This window comes from Hyperolius riggenbachi, chromosome 2, assembly GCF_040937935.1.
Source record: "Hyperolius riggenbachi isolate aHypRig1 chromosome 2, aHypRig1.pri, whole genome shotgun sequence".
Lineage (NCBI taxonomy): Eukaryota > Metazoa > Chordata > Amphibia > Anura > Hyperoliidae > Hyperolius > Hyperolius riggenbachi.
Window position 1 is genome coordinate 528,521,337 of NC_090647.1, and position 19,145 is coordinate 528,540,481.

General features: G+C 45.0%; 1 protein-coding gene across 2 annotated transcripts in view; it reads right to left on the minus strand.

Annotated features, from left to right (window-relative positions):
• The window catches only part of CRYBG3 (crystallin beta-gamma domain containing 3), a 294,639-nt gene that overhangs the window by 82,568 nt on the left and 192,926 nt on the right, over nt 1-19,145 (minus strand). For both annotated transcript variants that reach the window (XM_068270638.1, XM_068270637.1), the window contains 2 exons: nt 14,277-14,392; nt 8,843-8,990 (listed from right to left, as the gene is read on the minus strand). In XM_068270638.1, the coding sequence (XP_068126739.1) occupies nt 8,843-8,990; nt 14,277-14,392 (264 nt within the window). The remainder of the gene's footprint in view (nt 1-8,842; nt 8,991-14,276; nt 14,393-19,145) is intronic.

A 19,145-nucleotide genomic window follows, 5' to 3' on the forward strand; every position in this document is an offset into this window, starting at 1 on the left:
TAACAAACGGCCTTTCTCTGGTAAGCACCATTAAATGAGGTTGCCGAGTGTTATTTTCCAGCAGGACAATCGAATGGAAGTACTATAAACAGATTTTCATTTCATCCTGAGGTTGAATGTTTATGAGCTGAAAGATGAATTGAGTTCATACAAACAGAAGTACTAAAGAGAATGATCCGCTGTCAATGAAATGAAAGACTGTTTACATGATATGTTATTCATTGGACACAGCTAAGAATATTACACATGTCAGGCGCTCCTATCATCCACTGACACTACAGTAACCAAACTATTTCTCCTAATTCACTTCTTCTCCGTTGTTTTTTCCTAGGTGATATTTTCACACGTTATTTATAAAATGCCTTTTAAAGGATACCCAAAGTGACGTGTGACATGATGAGATAGCCGTGTATGTACAGTGCCAAGCACACAAATAACTACTGCTGTGTTCCTTTTTTTCTTTCTCTGCCTGAAAGAGTTAAATATCAGGTATGTAAGTGGCTGACTCAGTCCTGACAGGAAGTGACTACAGTGTGACCCTCACTGATAAGAAATTCCAACTATAAAACACTTTCCTAGCAGAAAATGGCTTCTGAGAGCAGGATAGAGATAAAAAAGATCATTAGTTCATAGATTTTAGCTCTGGCATACTTCAATGAATGTGTCATTGAGCATAAACAATCAAGCAGTTAAAGAGAACCCGAGGTGGGATTTAATTATGTTACTGGGGCACAGAGGCTGGTTGTGCACACTAAGACCAGCCTCCGTTGCCCCATGGTGTGCCTCCAGGACCCCCCTGCGCGCCGCTATACCCCCGCAGTGCTGGCGACACACAGTGTGTCGCCTGCACAATGTTTACCTAAGCGCTGTCTGTCAGCGCCGCTCCCCCGCCTCCTCCGCATCGGCGCTACCCGCCCGTGTCCCTTCCCTCCCGCTGATAGGAGGGAAGTGACGCGGGCGGGTAGCGCCGATGCGGAGGAGGCGGGGGAGCGGCGCTGACTGACAGCGCATAGGTAAACATTGTGCTGGCGACGCGCTGCGTGTCGCCAGCACTGCGGGGGGTATAGCGGCGCGCAGGGGGGTCCTGGAGGCACACCATGGGGCAACGGAGGCTGGTCTAAGGCCTAGTGCACACCAGAGCGGTTCTGCTGCGGTTTGCGATCCGCTTGCGGGTGCGGATCCGCTAGGGTAATGTATTTCAATGGGCTGGTGCACACCAGAGCGGGAGGCGTTTTGCAGAAACGCATACTCCTGGGCTGCTGCAGATTTTGGATTGCGGAGGCATTTCTGCCTCAATGTTAAGTATAGGAAAAACGCAAACCGCTCTGAAAAACGGCACTTCAGAGCGGTTTGCCAGGCGTTTTTTGTTACAGTAGCTGTTCAGTAACAGCTTTACTGTAACAATACATGAAATCTACTACACCAAAAACGCTTCACAAAACCGCAAAATGCTAGCTGTTTTGCTGCAGAAAAAGAAGCATTTCAAAAAGCGTTTCAAAATCTGCTAGCATTTTGCGGATCTGCTAGCGTTTTTTGGTGTGCACCAGGCCTTAGTGTGCACAACCAGCCTCTGTGCCCCAGTAACATAATTAAATCCCACCTCAGGTTCTCTTTAAAACTTAAAAAGTAGATTTAAACATAAAATAAAACCGTAGAATATTTTAAAAAGTCATTTTTAGGAGAAGGAAGATAGATAGAATCATTTATTTCATTCGTTTATTTTCGCCTCGGTTGTCCTTTAAGCCCCCAGCAAACAAGAAAAATGATGATAATGCTTTACACTAGTGGTGATCATAATCCGCTAATTACGATTACGCAAAATTTCACATACATTTTCGCAATTACGGCCGTACATAATTACGATCAAGCCGTACATAATTACGATTATGGCTCTAAAATGTCCTTGAAGTGTCAAAGCCAATGCCTTGAAAACTAAGTCTGCTGTCCCCATGGCAATCTCCCTGCTTGAATATATGCTTAAAATGTTTTTATTTTAATGAGTCTTTTAACTAAGTTATTAAAATGTATTTCACACCAATACCAAGTGTAATGAAAAAATATGCAAAAATGTTCTTCACAAGTTCTAGTTTTTCAGACGCAAGTAAATGTATACTTAGCTGGAATGCGGTACTCTAAATATCATAAATATGAATACCCGGATACAGAAGATACTGCTTTGCATTATGTAGCTGTAGTGCTCATGAAATCCCAGAGAGCAGAGCAGGGTTATAACTAACAATGGGCAATCAGAAATTACATTTGTAGTTACCTAGTGGACAGACATGTGGCACGTCAGTGGTGAGGCCTCCTTCATAAGGCCTCTTTCACATTAGACGACGCGTGCAGGAGTCATTCTTCTGCACGCGTTGAATAGGCTGTGGCGTGTCGTCGGGAATCTGTGGTGCAATGCAGAGTAGTGGCAGTAGTAATTAATTAACCCAACAGGGAAACGGAGATTCTCGACGATAAAATGCTCCCGGGTGCGTCGTACTGCAACGCATCAAAACGCAGTGTCGGCGGGTGTGAAAGGTAAAATGAAAGTCTATGGACTTTCATTTTACCTTGGTCAATGCAAAGTTTCGACTTTGCGTTGAAACACTGAAAAAGGGCTGTAGTGTAAAAGAGCCCTAAAGGGGAACTGAAGGTGGGCAAGTAAACAGATAACAAGTAAAATGCACAACATTTTGTGTGTGTGCATGTGTACACCACCATTATATCTGCTGCTTCTCCAAAGGACTTCCAGACCCCACCCATTATGTACCACCAATATATCTGCTGCTTCTCCAGGGGCCTTCCTGACCCCACCCGTTCTGTACTACATTACATCTGCTGCTTCTCCAGGGGCCTTCCTGACCCCACCCGTTATGTACTACATTATATCTGCTGCTTCTCCAGAGGCCTTTCCAGTCCCCTCCCATTATGTACTACATTATATCTGCTGCTTCTCCAGAGGACTTCCAGACCCCACCCGTTATGTACTACATTATATCTGCTGCTTCTCCAGAGGACTTCCAGACCCCATCCGTTATGTAGCACCATTCTATCTCCTGCTTCTCCAGAGGCCTTCCAGATCCAACCTGTTATGTACCATCATTACATCTGCTGCTTCTCCAGAGGCCTTCCAGACCCCACCCATTATGTACTACAATATATCTGCCTTCCAGACCCGACCTGTAATGTACTACATTATATCTGCTGCTTATCCAGAGTCCATCCAGACCCCACCTGTTATGTACCGCCATTATATCTGCTGCTTCTCCAGAGGCCTTCCAGACCCCACCCATTATGTAATACATTATATCTGCTGCTTCTCCAGAGGCCTTCCAGACCCCACCCGTTATGTAATACATTATATCTGCTGCTTCTCCTGAGGCCTTCCAGACCCCACCCGTTATGTAATACATTATATCTGCTGCTTCTCCAGAGGACTTCCAGACCCCACCTGATATGTACTACATTATATCTGCTGCTTCTCCAGAGGACTTCCAGACCCCACCTGTTATGTAGCACCATTCTATCTCCTGCTTCTCCAGAGGCATTCCAGACCCCACCTGTTATGTACCGCCATTATATCTGCTGCTTCTCCAGAGGCCTTCCAGACCCCACCCATTATGTACTACATTATATCTCCTGCTTCTCCAGAGGACTTTCAGATCCCACCTGTTATGTACTACATTAGATCTACTGCTTCTCCAGAGGATTTCCAGACCCCACATGTTTCCTGCCAGAATACAACTTCTGAGGGTAGGGAGAGATAAAATACATGAACTATTGACCTTTTTCTAGCTCTGGGACACTTAATAGGCTGCCATTGATTATAAACAGTAAAACATTCAACCTACTTTGTAAAGCCCCATCTACACGAAGGGACATTGCAGCGATCCGGCGGCTCGCCTCTTCCGCGTGCCCGCCGCGTCCCCGTTCGCGCCGCATTCGATTCCCCGCTTGTGCCCGCTCGTCCCCGCCGGCGCCGCTTATCTCCCGCACGATTCCCTGCCATTGTCCCCTCGCGGGGATCGATCAGGGAATCGGCGGTGCGGAGATCCGTCCTGTCGGATCTTATCAATTGATAAGGAGCATCGCGGCCGCATCTACTCGTGTAGATGCGGCTTTAATGTTTAAATATAAAATAAAACCCTGGGATACTTAAAAAAGTCATGTATAGGACTAGGAGGATAAATATTATTGTTTATCTCATCAGTTTACTTTCACCTCAGATTCACTTTAATTCAAACTCTCATGCACAATATATAAAGCTAAAAAGACAAACAGAAATCTCCCATTAGTAATCCTGTACGATTATATGAAAGTCTGTAAATAAATACCCATATTTTTGCATACACCTATTTGACATTCTTTAAACGAGCTTCTATCTGAGAACAGTGTGAGGTAGCATGCTGTATCACTGTTCAAATAAAAACAATATGTAATATTTGCACATCCACTACTTGTGACTAATATTTGTAAGACTGCGGTGTTTCCAGCACAGATAACCTCACAAAGAGTCATTTGTTCAGTGTGTAAATATTACATTTTGCTGTACAAAGGTGCGCAAGAAATCTGAATGAGTTTTAGCTGAGCGTATCCATGGCTTCAAAGGAACTTATGAGTGAAATCACGCCTCGCCTCAATCGATAGGCCACACCTCAGGCCTGATGTAAGGATTGTGATTGTAAGGAACTACATCACAGCAATGACTTCTGTCACAGTTGGTACACATGGATACGGGACCTGATTTGCTAGGCCTAGGCCTGGATTTCCCTCACAGGAACCTACACCTTGCCTCAATCAATAGGTCACACCTCAGGCCAGGCTTCAGGGTTGCATAAGAGGACTTCTGTCACAGTACACACGGGGCCTGATTTGCTAGTCCTTGGAATTGCACGCTGGCTGATTCAGGTGGTGAATGCCTTCGCCAGGCAGGAAGTAATCGCTGCTGTGTCTAGCAAGGAAACCTCATCGCTCTAAAGATTTTCTGCACCCTGAAAGCCACAATCAGCGCATACATGCAAAAACAGCTCCAGGAAATTTGTCTCACTCTGCTCCTGCGAAAGTCCTGGCGGCGTTCATCACTATTTCCCCTCCAGGCCACAATGGACTCAGAGGAAAGATGTCATTTGACTTCCAGCTATTGCTGGCGGCCAATTGGAATGCATTCTTTTGCTTAGTCACCTACACTGCGCAGAAGTACCCATGTAAACGTAGGTGTCCTAACTCTGGCCAATTTCCAGATTTCTGCCTGAGCTCCGCTATAGCTATAATTCACATTATGGCCTATGGGGGTGCATTGTGCGTCTAAATTTCCCTACAACATTCTGGTCCATTTTGACAATCGGCATCTTACAAATGAATAGCGATTACTGCATTGCACACTGAACATTTTCCTGTCAGTGCATGTGGTTGGACAAGTATCACAGGTAGGGCACTCACATTCTTTAGCAACAAAAACATGTTTTCATAAATACCTACACATGCAATGTGGATGAGATTTCAAAGACAACAACAACAAAAAAAACCCATTTAGACTCCCTCCCAATCTTAGAAGTGTTTATTTAAAGGAACACTAAATGAGGATAATGTAACATTTAAAACACGTTTACATACATAGGAGATACACATTTTTCCCAGACTAAAATGAGCTAGAAATTCATTCTCTCATATGTTGCTGTCACTTACACTAGGTAATAAAAGTCAGACAGATCTGACAGGTTTTGGATTAGTTCAACTCCTCATGGGAGATTATCACTATTGCCTTCATTTTTTTTTTACCATAACACTCCCTGGAAATGATCTGTACAAAGATGATGGCTGGCCTCCCTAATTGCCTTAGGCCCCGTTCACACTTGCGTTTTTGCAAAAAACAGAACGGATGTCCGGATCCGTTCCGTTTGCATCCGGTTTTTCATCAGTTGGTGATCAGGTTGATATCTGGATCCATTTTTAAAGAGATACAGACTATATAAATTCTTGGGGTCTGGGAGGTCTGCAGAAGCCCTGGGGTCATTGTTGGAGACAGCCTGACGTGTGGAGACCATCCTTGGATATAGAGACTGCAGTTTGGACCATGGATCCAGTGTTTTTGTACTCATTTTACCTGGGAATTGTCTCTTTTTTGATTATTACCTATACTAAGTGGGAAGAAGGCGTGCTCCTCGCAGGAGATGGTGGGTGCACCAGGCAGGTAGCTGCTGCACCTGTAGAATTAGGTCCTTTGGTGTGTAGGGCCTCACCTCGTCCGACATGCTGCCAAATATCTCCAACCACAAGTCACTGCTGCTCCACTCCTCAAACGCCGGGCCCATGAAAACGCATAGGAAGTGGGTAGAACGTCCAGATTTTTTATAGCCAGTGTGTTGCCTCCTTTCCGTTTCTCATTGGTTCAGCTATGCGGATGGTGCAGTCAGGATCCGGTCCGGGTGCGGCGGTCGGATCCAAAGTACGTGAAAAATAGAGCAAGTTGGAAAAGTTTCCGGAGTCCGTATCCGGTCCGCGTGGAACGGACGAGTATGTACGCATCCATAGACTATCATTGGATTGCCAAACGTCCGTTCCGTTTGTACAGTATATGTTCCGGATCCGGTCCGGAAAATCCTGACTGCTAACGCAAATATGAACCCAGCCTTAGGGTGCATACACACGTCGGATTTTATGTCCGATTGTCGTTCAAACCAGACGTTTGAACGACTTGTCATTCAAACAAAAAGTAGTTCAGACTCCTTGTACACACAGACGACAAAACGTTTGAAATGCTAATTACAGCTAATTTACATGTCGTTTGACTGATCAATGGACTTGATAGAACAATGGACTAGATCAAATGACTGATCAAACTAATACACTTTCAAACAACAAGGCGTTTGTATAACTGACAGATCCCTATCTGATCGAATCTGATCAGAGAGGGATCGTATGGCTGCCTTTACTGCAAACAGATTGTGAATCGATTTCAGCCTGGAACCAATCACAATCTTTTGAGCTGCTCCTGCCGCCTGTCCCCCCCCCCCCATATACATTACCTGAAGCTGGCTCCAGGTCCTCTTCTCCGGGCTGCACCGCATCCCAGCATCCCGCACCGCATCCCAGCGTACACTATGTGTACACATAAAGCGCCCTCTATTTGAACTTCCTGGTCACTGGAGTGACACAGGAAGTTAATGTATGCTGGGATGGAAGCAGGTGCAGCGCGGAGAAGATGCCCGGGAGCCAGCGTCAGGTAATGTATACCTGTATCGGATCGGCCGCCGCTAGCGACGCGCTCCCTACCCGCGGGCGATCGACGGTAATTTTCCGCACGGCGCGATCGACGGACCGATCCGATTTCGGGAGGAAATCGGATCGGCGGGTGCGTGTAGCGCGAACGATTAGCAGCAGATTCCATCCCAGTGATCGAATCTACTGTCGAAACGGCGGCAAATCGAGCCAGTGTATGGCCAGCTTAACTGTCGTTTGAATGACAGTTGGTCCATGGATCCGCCAAGTGGATCAGTCAAAACTGCTGTGATCAGTCTAACGATCGTTTGTACACACGCTAAATTGTCGTCCAAACGACCGGCTTGAACGACAAGTCGTTCAGAAATATCAGACGTGTGTACGTATCTTTAACATTATATTGAACTCACCAACTTTCATTTGGTAAGTGCTTTTGAAAACAAAGATAACTCTGAGCAACACCCATGAGGAGATAAGACTAGTCAGAATCTTGTCAGATCTGTCAGTGTTTTACTACCTACTACACTGAAAATGTATGTGTGGTTGATATTGGTTTATTATATTCTAGTTCATGTTTTTAAAACTCCCAATAAACAAACGGCCTATATATGTCAGATAAGTGTGCATCTTCAAAGTAACACTGAAGCGGAAAAAAAAAACCTTATGATATAATAAATTGTATGTGTAGTCCTAATAATCCATGGGACATTAGTAGCAAAGAAAAGTCTCATATTTTTATTTTCAATTACATAGCTTTTTTTTATAACATTGCACGATTCTCTAAAATTTGCAGTTTACAAACTATACTTTGCATTTTAAGTTATGAAACAGAGCAGAGCTAATGACCCTCTGAACTTTGGCAGTAAAACCATAACAGTGAGGGCCCGTTTCCACTATAGCGAATCCGCATGCGGGCACTGCACGCGGATTCGCATAGGTAATGTAAGTGGATGGGGCTGTTTCCACTTGTGCGGCTGCGGCAGCGTTTTTTGGTGCGGCAGAAATCTGCACGGCAGGGCCGTCAGATTTCGCCTGCAGAAGGAATGTGCGCGAATCGCCGCTAATGTAACTAATAGGGAAATCGCATGCGGGGTGACCATGCGTTTTTTGACGCGAAATCGCATGCGATTTCGCATAGGTATTAATGTTATTTCACTCAGGCAGTGACATGGTTAAAATCGCATACAGCCTTACCTATGCGGAATCGCATGCGAAATCGCGGCAAAAACGCATGCGGAATCGCACCCGCATGCGATTTTGTCCGCGGTGGAATGCAGGCGATTCCGCACCGCACTAGTGGAAACGAGCCCTAAGAGACAGGTTGAGATAAGTACTTCAGCAAATAGCACTGTAGCCGACCAAGTTTGGTCGGTGAGCTCAGAGAAGCTCTTTTGCATAGATAACAAGTAAAGTTTCTTAACTCTTCCTGCACTGGAAACAATATGAGACTCATATATTTGCTGCTAATGTTCTATTTCTTAGCTGTACTATACCTACAAATCATTATATCATCAGTTTATTTTCACTTAAGTGAAGTGCTGTTATTTGCATTATTAAGTTTACATAAGCATTCCTATGTTATTAGAAGAGTAAACTCAATGCATACGGACAGCGTCATATAGTTCCTACGTACCTTCGCCACTCTCTTCACTGAGCCAATGCGGATTTTATGTGGCTTAGCTCCGTCTCCGGGCCGGTCCCAGAGGTGCAGTAACACGGCTTCTCCTTCTTCAAGGACATGGGCCTGACCTTCAAAGTGTGGCTTTTCATACAGGATCCAGCTGTGGTGGAGGAATAAACAGTGTAATGAGAGAATGCAGCCAGACCCAGCACATAATCTACTCCATCGCTCTCACAGCCATCTGGAAGCCATTGTTACCTCATTACCGATAGGCAAACACACACATATCTACATACAGGCACACAGAAATGTATAAACACCATGACATGTGCAAACGCTTATGGCCGTATACAGTATATCAATGTCTATTTATATCTAATGTATACTGGTTTATTTAATATGGTATACTACAGCACTTCATAGTAAGTGGAGACCTGGGTTCGCATCTTGGGTCTCCCTGTTTAGCCAGCACCTATCTAGTAAGGAGAACTTGGGCAAGACTCCCTAACATTGCTACTGCCTATAGGGCATGCTCTAGTGGCTGCAGCTCTGTCGCCTTGAGTTTGCCAGGAGAAAAGCGCAATATAAATGTTGTGTCTTGTCTGGGGGATTGTTAAAGTCGTCATTATTTTTGTATCTATCTTCTGACTTTTGCCTGCTTACAACATTGACATGATCTGGCAGAGTCATTAGCCATAGTAGTTGTTAGCTTTCATTTGCATGACCAAGCACTGGGGTGTTCTAGAAACAGCTGATTTTATGCTGAGTAAAAAATACATTCAAATGACCGCATGCAGAAACCAATTAACTTTTTTACAATGCACCACTATTACATTTTGCGCTAACAATTACTTTTTTGGGGGGTTGTGGGGGGAGGCGGGAGCAATCTCTCATCCATCCCAGTGCGTCAGATTTATTTTCTTTTAAACTATGGTAGCACTGACGTTTTCTATTTCAAGGCAACTGAGCACCTATAACTGAGATCACAGCTGTGCCACATTTTAAAGTTCCTGGCGAAGTTGCACGCCCACAACCTCCACAATGCATGCCGGGAGATGTAGTCCGTGGATGTGAGTACATCTCCACAGGGGGAGGTTCATTTTATATATTTTCAGTTACAGGTGCTTAGTTGCCTGAGGGAACTATAGTGGAGGGAGGGGGCACTAGACACCAGGGAACTGGGCAAGGAGGGGGGCCACTAGACACCAGGGAACAATGTAATGGAGTGGGGGGCACTAGACACCAGAGAACTGTATAGGGGAGGGAGAATCCCCCATGAGGAGATGGGCTAGTCGAAAACCTGTCGGTTCTGTCAGATTTCAACTACCGTACCTACTGTAAATGACAGCAACATAGGAAAAAAGTAATTTATAGCTCATTTTACTCTGGAAGAAACATACTTCTTATTTGTATGTGTTTACATGTATGTTAAAGGTTACGATTTTTGTGATAGTGGTCCTTTAAAATCGGACAGAACTGACAGGTTTTGGGCCAGTCCATCTCCTCATGGGGGAATTCTCAGGGTTTTCTTTGTTTTCAACAGCATTTCCTGAACAGCAGTTTAACTGCCAAAATAATAAGATACCAGCCAGCCTCCCCAATCACTTGCACACTATTTTGTCAGTTAGACTTTGCAACTGTTGTTCAGGAAATGCTGTTGAAAATAAAGAAAACCCTGAGAATCCCCCATGGGGAGATAGACTGGCTCAAAACCTGTTGGTTCTGTCAGATTTTAACTGCCTCCTTTTTTTTCATGATAGAAGTCCTTTAAAGCCCACGCCACCAAAAAACAGTAAGCAGTTAAAATATGATAGAACCAACAAGTTCATGAGGGATTCAATGGGCCTGTTTCCACTACACGCAGATTGGATGCAGAAAAACTGACTCCAATGAATGCCTATGGGCCTGTTTCCACTAAACGCGATTTTTCTGATGCAGATTTTCCCATAGGCATTCATTGGAGTCTATAAGGGCCTGTTTCCACTACACGCGGATTTGATGCAGATTGGATGCAGAAAAACTGACTCCAATGAATGCCTATGGGAAAATCTGCATCAGAATAATCACGTTTAGTGGAAACAGGCCCATAGGAATTCATTAGAGTCAGTTTTTCTGCATCCAATCTGCGTGTAGTGGAAACAGGCCCTTATTAATTTTTTAAAAGCTGAACGGCAGTTGCTCATTCTAAGGCTCAACACACACCATACAATCTTGGTTGTACAGATTTGCCAAATCTATGTAGTATAAGGGCCAACAGATTGAAAATACCTTGAATGAATTATTGGATAAGCTCTTATACTACATGAAAGTGGTAAGATTGAACAACCAAGATTGTATGGTGTGTGTTGAGCCTTATACTACATGAAAGTGGTAAGATTGAACAAACAAGATTGTATGGTGTGTGTTGAGCCTAACTGACAAAATATTAGGATACCAGTCAGCCTCCCTAACGGCAGTTAAACTTAGCTACTTCTGTTCAAGAAATGCTTTTAAAAACACTGAGAATCCCCAATGAGGAGATGGACTAGTCCAAAACCGGTCGGTTCAGTCAGATTTTAACTGCTTACTTTTTTGGAGTGGTCCCTTAAGCCGCTAAGTTCCTCCCTTTGGTAAACACGGCCAATATAGAAAATAAACAATTTCCTCTGGAAAGCGGCGCCGTAAATCCTGCACAATCCTTGGTCGCCATAAACACTTTCCAGACATTATTAGAAAGAGATGAGGTGGTCACTCCAAAGCCGCGCCATAAATACTGATGTTAAACAGCCTTAATAAGCCTGCTATGGGGCGTCTCTGTGGGGGAACGTGATATATTTCACAGGGGGCGACTGCTCCTACCGGTCCTCCGGTGCGCTGGCTAATAATTCCTCCCGCACAATGCAGATTTTCTCTCTGCAGTTCCGAAGTCACTAGTTACCACGACAACGAAGATTCCAATTCGAATATTCTGTACTTTTGTACTGATAGTTACACTAATATATTTTTAAATTGGCTTTATTATACCACTGATGTCTGCACACTTTATCATAACGTGTATAAGGTTTGTTTTTAATAAGAGGGGATATTAGAAGGCAGAGAAGAGGCCACTACCAGGGACTATTATTATTATATAATACCAACATATTCTGCAGCGCTTTACCAAATACATAGCCATGTCACTGACTGTCCCCCACAGGCGAAACAGGTGGTTTCGGCGCACGGGTGCTAAAACCAGGCGCCCCATAGTAGCAATGTTATGCTGCATGGGGTGTAAGAGTAATTTGGGGCTCCGGAGATCTCCAGACTACGAATTACACCTCCCTGCGAGTTGCGACAACTCGGAGGGGGAATAGTATTTAACACCGTCAGGGAGTTTAGCAGCAGCAGGGAGAGTCATCATTCGGGTCACCCTGCGCCCAACTCAACGATGTGGTACTAACATGTACGCCCCATAATCTAATCCCTACCTTAGTCATATATGCCCATCCTAACCAAAAGCCAATTACTTATCTCTTCAGCAACTATATGTGGAATGACGACTTTTCATTCGGGTTTGCTTTAACACAATCCCAGGAAGTTAGCAATGCACTGTTTCTTGATGCTTACTTCGGGAAGGGGAAGCTTCTGGATCCTAAAGAGGCTTCTCCTGTCCTCCTCTGCTGTCTCGTTCCATTGCTAGGGAACCCTGAAGTGTGCTAGTCGGGCACAGGCAGACATATCCAAGCCCGACTGGGACCGGACTAATGTGCAGACAGCTCATGCCTGAACCGATCAGGAACAGCTTTTTCCTAAGAAAGCCGAGCAGAACAGTGCTAGTGATCTTGTTCGGGGGTCTCAGTGTTTTAATGGGGCTGCTGAGGAGGGCAAGGAAAGCCTTTTTAGGATCCAGAGGCTTCCCCCTCCTGAGGTAAGTACCCCCAGGGCAGGTCTGGGCAAATTTTGCATGGCCCGGGCTGTATTCCGCGGACCGCATTCCTACCATTCCTGGCCTCCTCCTCTCTCTTTCCCCCCTCCCTCCCTGCAGAGTGGCGAGCGGGCGATTAGCGGGAGTTAACTCACCTACACATCCCTGTAGATTGCGGAGCCGGCGATTAGTGGGTGTTAACTCACCTACATAGCGCTTCCTGCATCCCGTCTTCATAGTAAGAGGCTGTCACGTGGTATGCGTCACATGACACGCCAGCGTGCCACACACTGGCAGCCAGCGTGTAATACGCAGCTGTGTCATGTGGTGTGTGTCACGCGACGGCCTGTTACTATGGAGACGTGACAGAGGAAGCGTTATGTAGGTGAGTTTACCCCCACGAATCGTCCCCTCGCGACTCTGCAGGGAGGGTGGGGGGAGAATGTACAGTGCACGCGGGCTGTAGTTTGCCCAGCGTTGCCCTAGGGGCGCTTTTTTTTACCTTCACGTGAACCCGAGGTGAGTGATACCAAGTCTGCCATATTTACTTCCTTTTAAACAATACCAGTTGCCTGGCAGCCCTGCTGATCTACTTGGCTGCAGTTGTAGCTGGATAGTGTACTGGGTAAGGGCTCTGCCTCTGAGGAGACCAGGGTTCGGATCTCAGCTCTTCCTGTTCAGTAAGCCAGCAACTTTTCAGTGAGGAGACCTTAGGCAAGACTCCCTAACACTGCTACTGCCTATAGAGTGCCTCCTAGTGGCTGCAGCTCCGTCGCTTTGAGTCCACCAGGAGAAAATGGTGATATCAATGTTATTTGTCTTGTCTAGTGTCTGAATTACACCAGAAACAAGCATGCGGCAAATATTGTCAGTTCTTACAATAATGTCAGAACTGACAAGAACTGTCAGAAATACCAGATCTGCTGCATGCTTGTTCAGGGTCTATTGCTGAAAGTATTAGAGGCAAAGGATCAGCAGGACAGCCAGGCAACTGGTATATAACTGGAAATAAATATGTCAGCCTCCATATCCCTGTCGCTTTAGGTTCACTTTAAAGAGAGTCTGAAGCCATCCTAAATTCTACTTTTTACTATTCATTTATCTTTAGCAAGATGAGCATAAGTGAAACGCCACATTCCTGCGGCAGAATGATATCATTAAACCCCTTAAATCCCTGAGGCAAAATGTGGGGAGAGCTTCCTGATAGAGGCAGAGCTTAGCGTCAATCCCCGCTGATCCCCGCCTTTCTCTTTCTTCTTTCACTGAGGGGGCGGGGAGAGGCTGTGATCAGCGGGGATTGACGCTAATGGAGGCACAGCTACAGCACAAAGCTCTGCCCCCCCGGCCAGCAAAATCCATGACCTGGAAAGTCGTGGAATTTTGCCCCGGTATTTGGGGGGTTTAAGTATAGCGTTCTGCCGTGGGAATGCAGCGTTTCACTTATGCTCATATTGCTAAAGATAAATGAACAGTAAAAAGTAGAATCTTAGATGGCTTCAGTGTCTCTTTAAGCAGAGTCTGGTTGCAGTTCAAAATCTGTTTTCTTTTGTTTTTTTTGCTTACCAGCCTCTGATGACACGAATATTCACTCCGTTGGGGAACTCCCAGGACGTGCCATCCAGAGCGTCTCCGCTGAGCTCAATCTTCTCTTCATGATGGATAATGTCTGACAGGATCACCTGCATTGAATTAAGATACAACATAATTTAGTAGAGCGCTTTTGGCAGTTGATTTGCTCTCCATGTCTTGACATTTGCACTTAAAAATTACAACCATGCCTCAGAAACATCAAACGAGGATTTATACAGCAAAGTAATGCGGAAAAAAAATGTTCCACAATGATTCCCTCTGTCTCCGGGCCTGACAGTGTATGAGCTGCATTACTGGCGGAACGCTGTAACAGAGAGGCTGTCACCACACACGGCCCCTTATTCTATCAACTTTTCTCTTAGGACATAATTATTCATCTTATCTACAAAATAACTTTTCAGCACCTGGCTACTCCCTCATGGAAACAGAATTGTACTTTTTTTATTAATATTTTTTCAAGTGAACTGTGCTTGTGTATGTCTGTGTAGCCTTTAAAAGACAACTGTAGTGAGAGGAAATAGAGGCTGACAAATTTATTTCCTCTTAAAGAGACACTGAAGCGTAAAGAAAATTATAATATAATGATGTGTATGTGTAGTACAGCTAAGAAATAAAACATTAGGAGCAGAGACATAAGTCTAATATTGTTTCCAGTACAGGAAGGGTTAGGAAACTCCAGTTGTTATCTATGCAAAAGAGCCACTGAGCTCCATGACTTTCAAAGTCGCAGAGTCTTCTGAAGCTTATTATCTCAACTGTCAGTCACTGTATTTTCTTTTTCTCTTCAGGGGACAATTCAAAAGTTCACTGACCTGTTCTGTAAAATCATTTAGAATGCTGAGTAGTGTGTAAACTGCAAATATTAGAGAATGATGCAATGTTATAAAAAAAAACTATATAACTGAAAATAAAAATATGAGAATATTTTCTTTGCTACCAAAGTTCTAGTAATTATCAGTACTACACAACCAATTCATTATATCATAATTTTTGTTTTCGCTTCAGTGTCTCTTTAAACAATACCAGTTGCCTGGCAGCCCTGCTGGTCCATTTGGCTGCAGTAGTGTCTGAATCACACCAGAAACATGCATGCAGATAATCTTGTCAGATCAATGACAATAATGTCAGAAACACCTGATCTGCTGCATGCTTGTTCAGGGTCTATGGCTAAAAGAATTAAAGGCAAGAGGATCAGCAGGGCTGCCAGGCAACTGGTATTGCTTAAAAGGAAATAAATAAGGCAGCCTCCATATACCTCTCACTACAGTTGTCCTTTAAAGAATTCTGCCCAAGGTAGTCGTACTGTTATCACGCATATGAACATAAGAAGGAATAATCAAAAGGAACTTGGCTATCTCTGAATCACAGCCAGCTGATCTGGGTAGTTGGCCTAATACCACAACACACAGTAAACAAATGAGTTCAACATTTAATATTAATCTTATTTTAATAATTAGATTTACTACTGGGCACACTGTGTTTACATGATAACAGCCTTCATTTATGGTCATCATCCAACATCACTATCAGCCCATGCACAGATTAGGAGCAATTCAGACTTCCAGAAGCTTCTTGCCATGACAGGAGACTGAAGAACTGATAAGTTGCTGAGTCTCAGTCACCTCCTGCCATGGTCAGCCACTGTAAGGCCCGGTTCACATTGCGTTTATGAGCCAAAAGGATCCGGTGAGCAGATCCGGTCTCCGCTTCACCGGATCTGGATGGCTCAGTCCGTGGCCCGGTTCGCATAGTGAAAACGGATCTGATCAATGTCACATGACACGTCATGTAGTCACATGAGGCGGAAGAAGAGGGAAGCCTCTACCGCCGGCTGCTACAGAACATTAGGTATGTATAAACCCTCCCTAGGCCACCCGCCCGGCTGCTGCACCCTCCCCTCACCCACCCGCCAGGCTGCTGCACCCTCCCCTCACCCACCCAGCTGCTGCACCCTCCCTCACCCCCCCCCCCGTCGCTCAGGTTCGCGGCGGCCCATGCCCCCATCCCCCGTGGAACAGTCTGTTTCTTCACTAGTGTGAAGAAACGATTCGTTTTACATTGCACCAATGCTGCTGCATTTTTGTCCGGATCCGTTCCGCTAAGCAGAACAGTCCGGAAAATTAGGGCCTGCAGCATTTTTAGGTCCAGGGACCGGAACGTACGGAACAAATCCGTACCAACGTACGCATGTGAATGGATACATAGGTTAACATTGGATCCATAGGTTAACATTGGATCCTTTCACATCCCTTCCGTTTGTACAGTATACGTTCCGGTTCCGATCCGGAAAAAAAACCCGCTAATCTGAAGTGTGCCGTTTGTTTCAACATAAAGTTCAAATATTCAAAACAATCCTCTGTATGTGATGGTTGCTTGTAGTAAAAAGTATAGAGTCCAAGTCTGCCAATCATATTCTGCTTTAATATTTCTGTACAAAACAAAAGTTGGAATCTGTTTGGTTGCTATGTGCAGCACCATAGATATGCCCTCCCTTATCGCCATAATCCAGGGTCACAATCAATTCTCTCATTAGTTTTCCCGATCCTCACAAAATTTTCACATGGTATAACAGAAGATAGCTATACGCAACAGAACAATTTTTTCCCAGATGACAAGTATATTATACATTTTTGGGTGATGACTGAACATCTCAAGGACATCCTAGAACAGCAGAGCATCTCTGTGTTTTATGCTCCGTTCACAGAGACGCTTTGCTCTGTACTAGACCTACATGAGTTTTATGCTCTGTTCATAGCCTGAGGAAGCGGGATATGCCTGTGAAACGCGTTGCACTTTCTGGAGTATGTGAATACATATTTGTTTGAACTCTATACTCTAAACTTTTTATCAACTTTTATCCTTGTGGCTCCTCTGTTTGCCTTTACATGTTCTAAGTCCACCCTTGGTGGAGGGACGCCCTTTTTCCGATCTACAGAGAGCGACTTCTTAACCTACCTGGCGTTCTATTAAGATCGCCAGGCTGGCGACCAGACGGTTTTTTTTTTTTATTAAAAAAAAAACTATTGCATGCAGCCAACTGAAAGTTGGCTGCATGAAAGCCCACTAGAGGTCGCTCCTAATGCGTACTTCTGATCACCTCCGGCGATCAGAAGTAACAAGAAGGACCGCAATGAGCGGCCCTCCTTGTTTTGCTGAGCGGAGTGACGTCATGGACGTCAGCCGACGTCCTGACGTCAGCCGCCTCCGATCCAGCCCTTAGCACTGGCCGTAACTGTTTGGTCCGGCTGCGCTGGGCTCGGGCAGCTTGGGGGGGCCCTCTTTCGCCGCTGCACGCGGCGCATCGCCGCGCTGCGGCGGAGATCAGGTAGCACACGCGGCTGGCAAAGTGCTGGCTGCGTGTGCTCCTTTTTATTTGATGAGAATCGGCCCAGCAGGGCCTGAGCGGCAGCCTCCGGCGGTACTGGACGAGCTAAGGCTCGTCCATACCGCCAGGCAGGTTAATCCTGAGTGGGGACAGGTCTAATCTCCCCACCTGCCTTTACATTGGTTGCCTGGATGGTAACCCTGGTTTGTGAGTATTAATATCATATCCTTACAAGATACAAGATAGATTTATTCACCACCTTTATTCCTTACTTTGTCCCACCCATATTACCAGTACATACTACACTATATTGGGTTCTCTGAGTATCTTTCATTATCTCAGTACAGTTTTTATCGCTGGACCATTGTAAGAGAAATTCAGTTACACTATGCTGTAGGAAAGAAGTAGGAAGAAGAAGAAGAAAGAAGAAGCAAGAAGAGAAAAGGGACCGCCTCTGCCTGGAGCCCCCTATCCCCCCCCCCCCCCCTCTTCCTGTAGCCTAAATTAGCAAACGTTCAATCTAGAATAGGTATAAAACTGGAATTGGCTTCCCTATCTTTAGGTAAGTATCTGATTTTGTACTCAAGCTTAGGCAATTGAGCTCTGATCATTAGGGGTGACATGCACTGAACGTATGTATGGGCCTTTATTCTTCCTGGTGAAAGTTAGAAATCTAGAGGTGCCCCACCCTGATTTATACCGCAAGATACTTTCTTCCAGCGCAGCCCCCTGGCGGCTCTCTAGGACACGTTATTAATCTCTTACCGCCGCCTCTTGCTCATGTTCTACAAACAGATAAATCAGACTGGAATCAATTAGGATTATTTATTAGCAGCCGGTGGCACATTAGAACAGCTTCTTTGTAGTTTACTAAGAAAACGTTAATTTGCCATGTTGTGTAAAGATCACAAAGGCGACTCCTTGAACCCTCAGACGAGCTCGCCTTGTTTCGCAGAGTAATTTGTCGAGGACGGGCGTTTAACAGAACAAGTTAATTATACTGGCGTTTGGTAATGAACCGGCGGCGCTCTGACAGTGAGAGGGTTCCATTAGTATGCAGCGCGCCGCTAATGAAACAAACAGCTTTTAAATGAGAGAAGAGGAAATCCTCGCGGAAGAATCAATAAGTCAGATTATGCAAATGGAAATACTTCGGGGTGTAACAAGGTAACCTAATTTCAGATGCCAAATCGAGTTCTTGCAGTTCTGATCACACACTTAAAGGATACCCGAGGTGACATGTGACATGGTGAGATAGACATGTGTGTGTACAGTGCCAAGCACACAAATAACTGTGCCAAGTTTAATTTTTCTTTCTCTGCCTGAAAGAGTTAAATATCAGGTATGTAAGTGGCTGACTCAGTTCTGACTCAGTCAGGAAGTGACTACAGTGTGACCCTAATTGATAAGAAATTACAACTATAAAACACTTTCCTAGTAGTGTTGATCGAACACCCAGTTATTCGGGCTCGAGTCGGCTGGGTCGGACATGGTCCAGATGTGCGGGATAGCAGGCA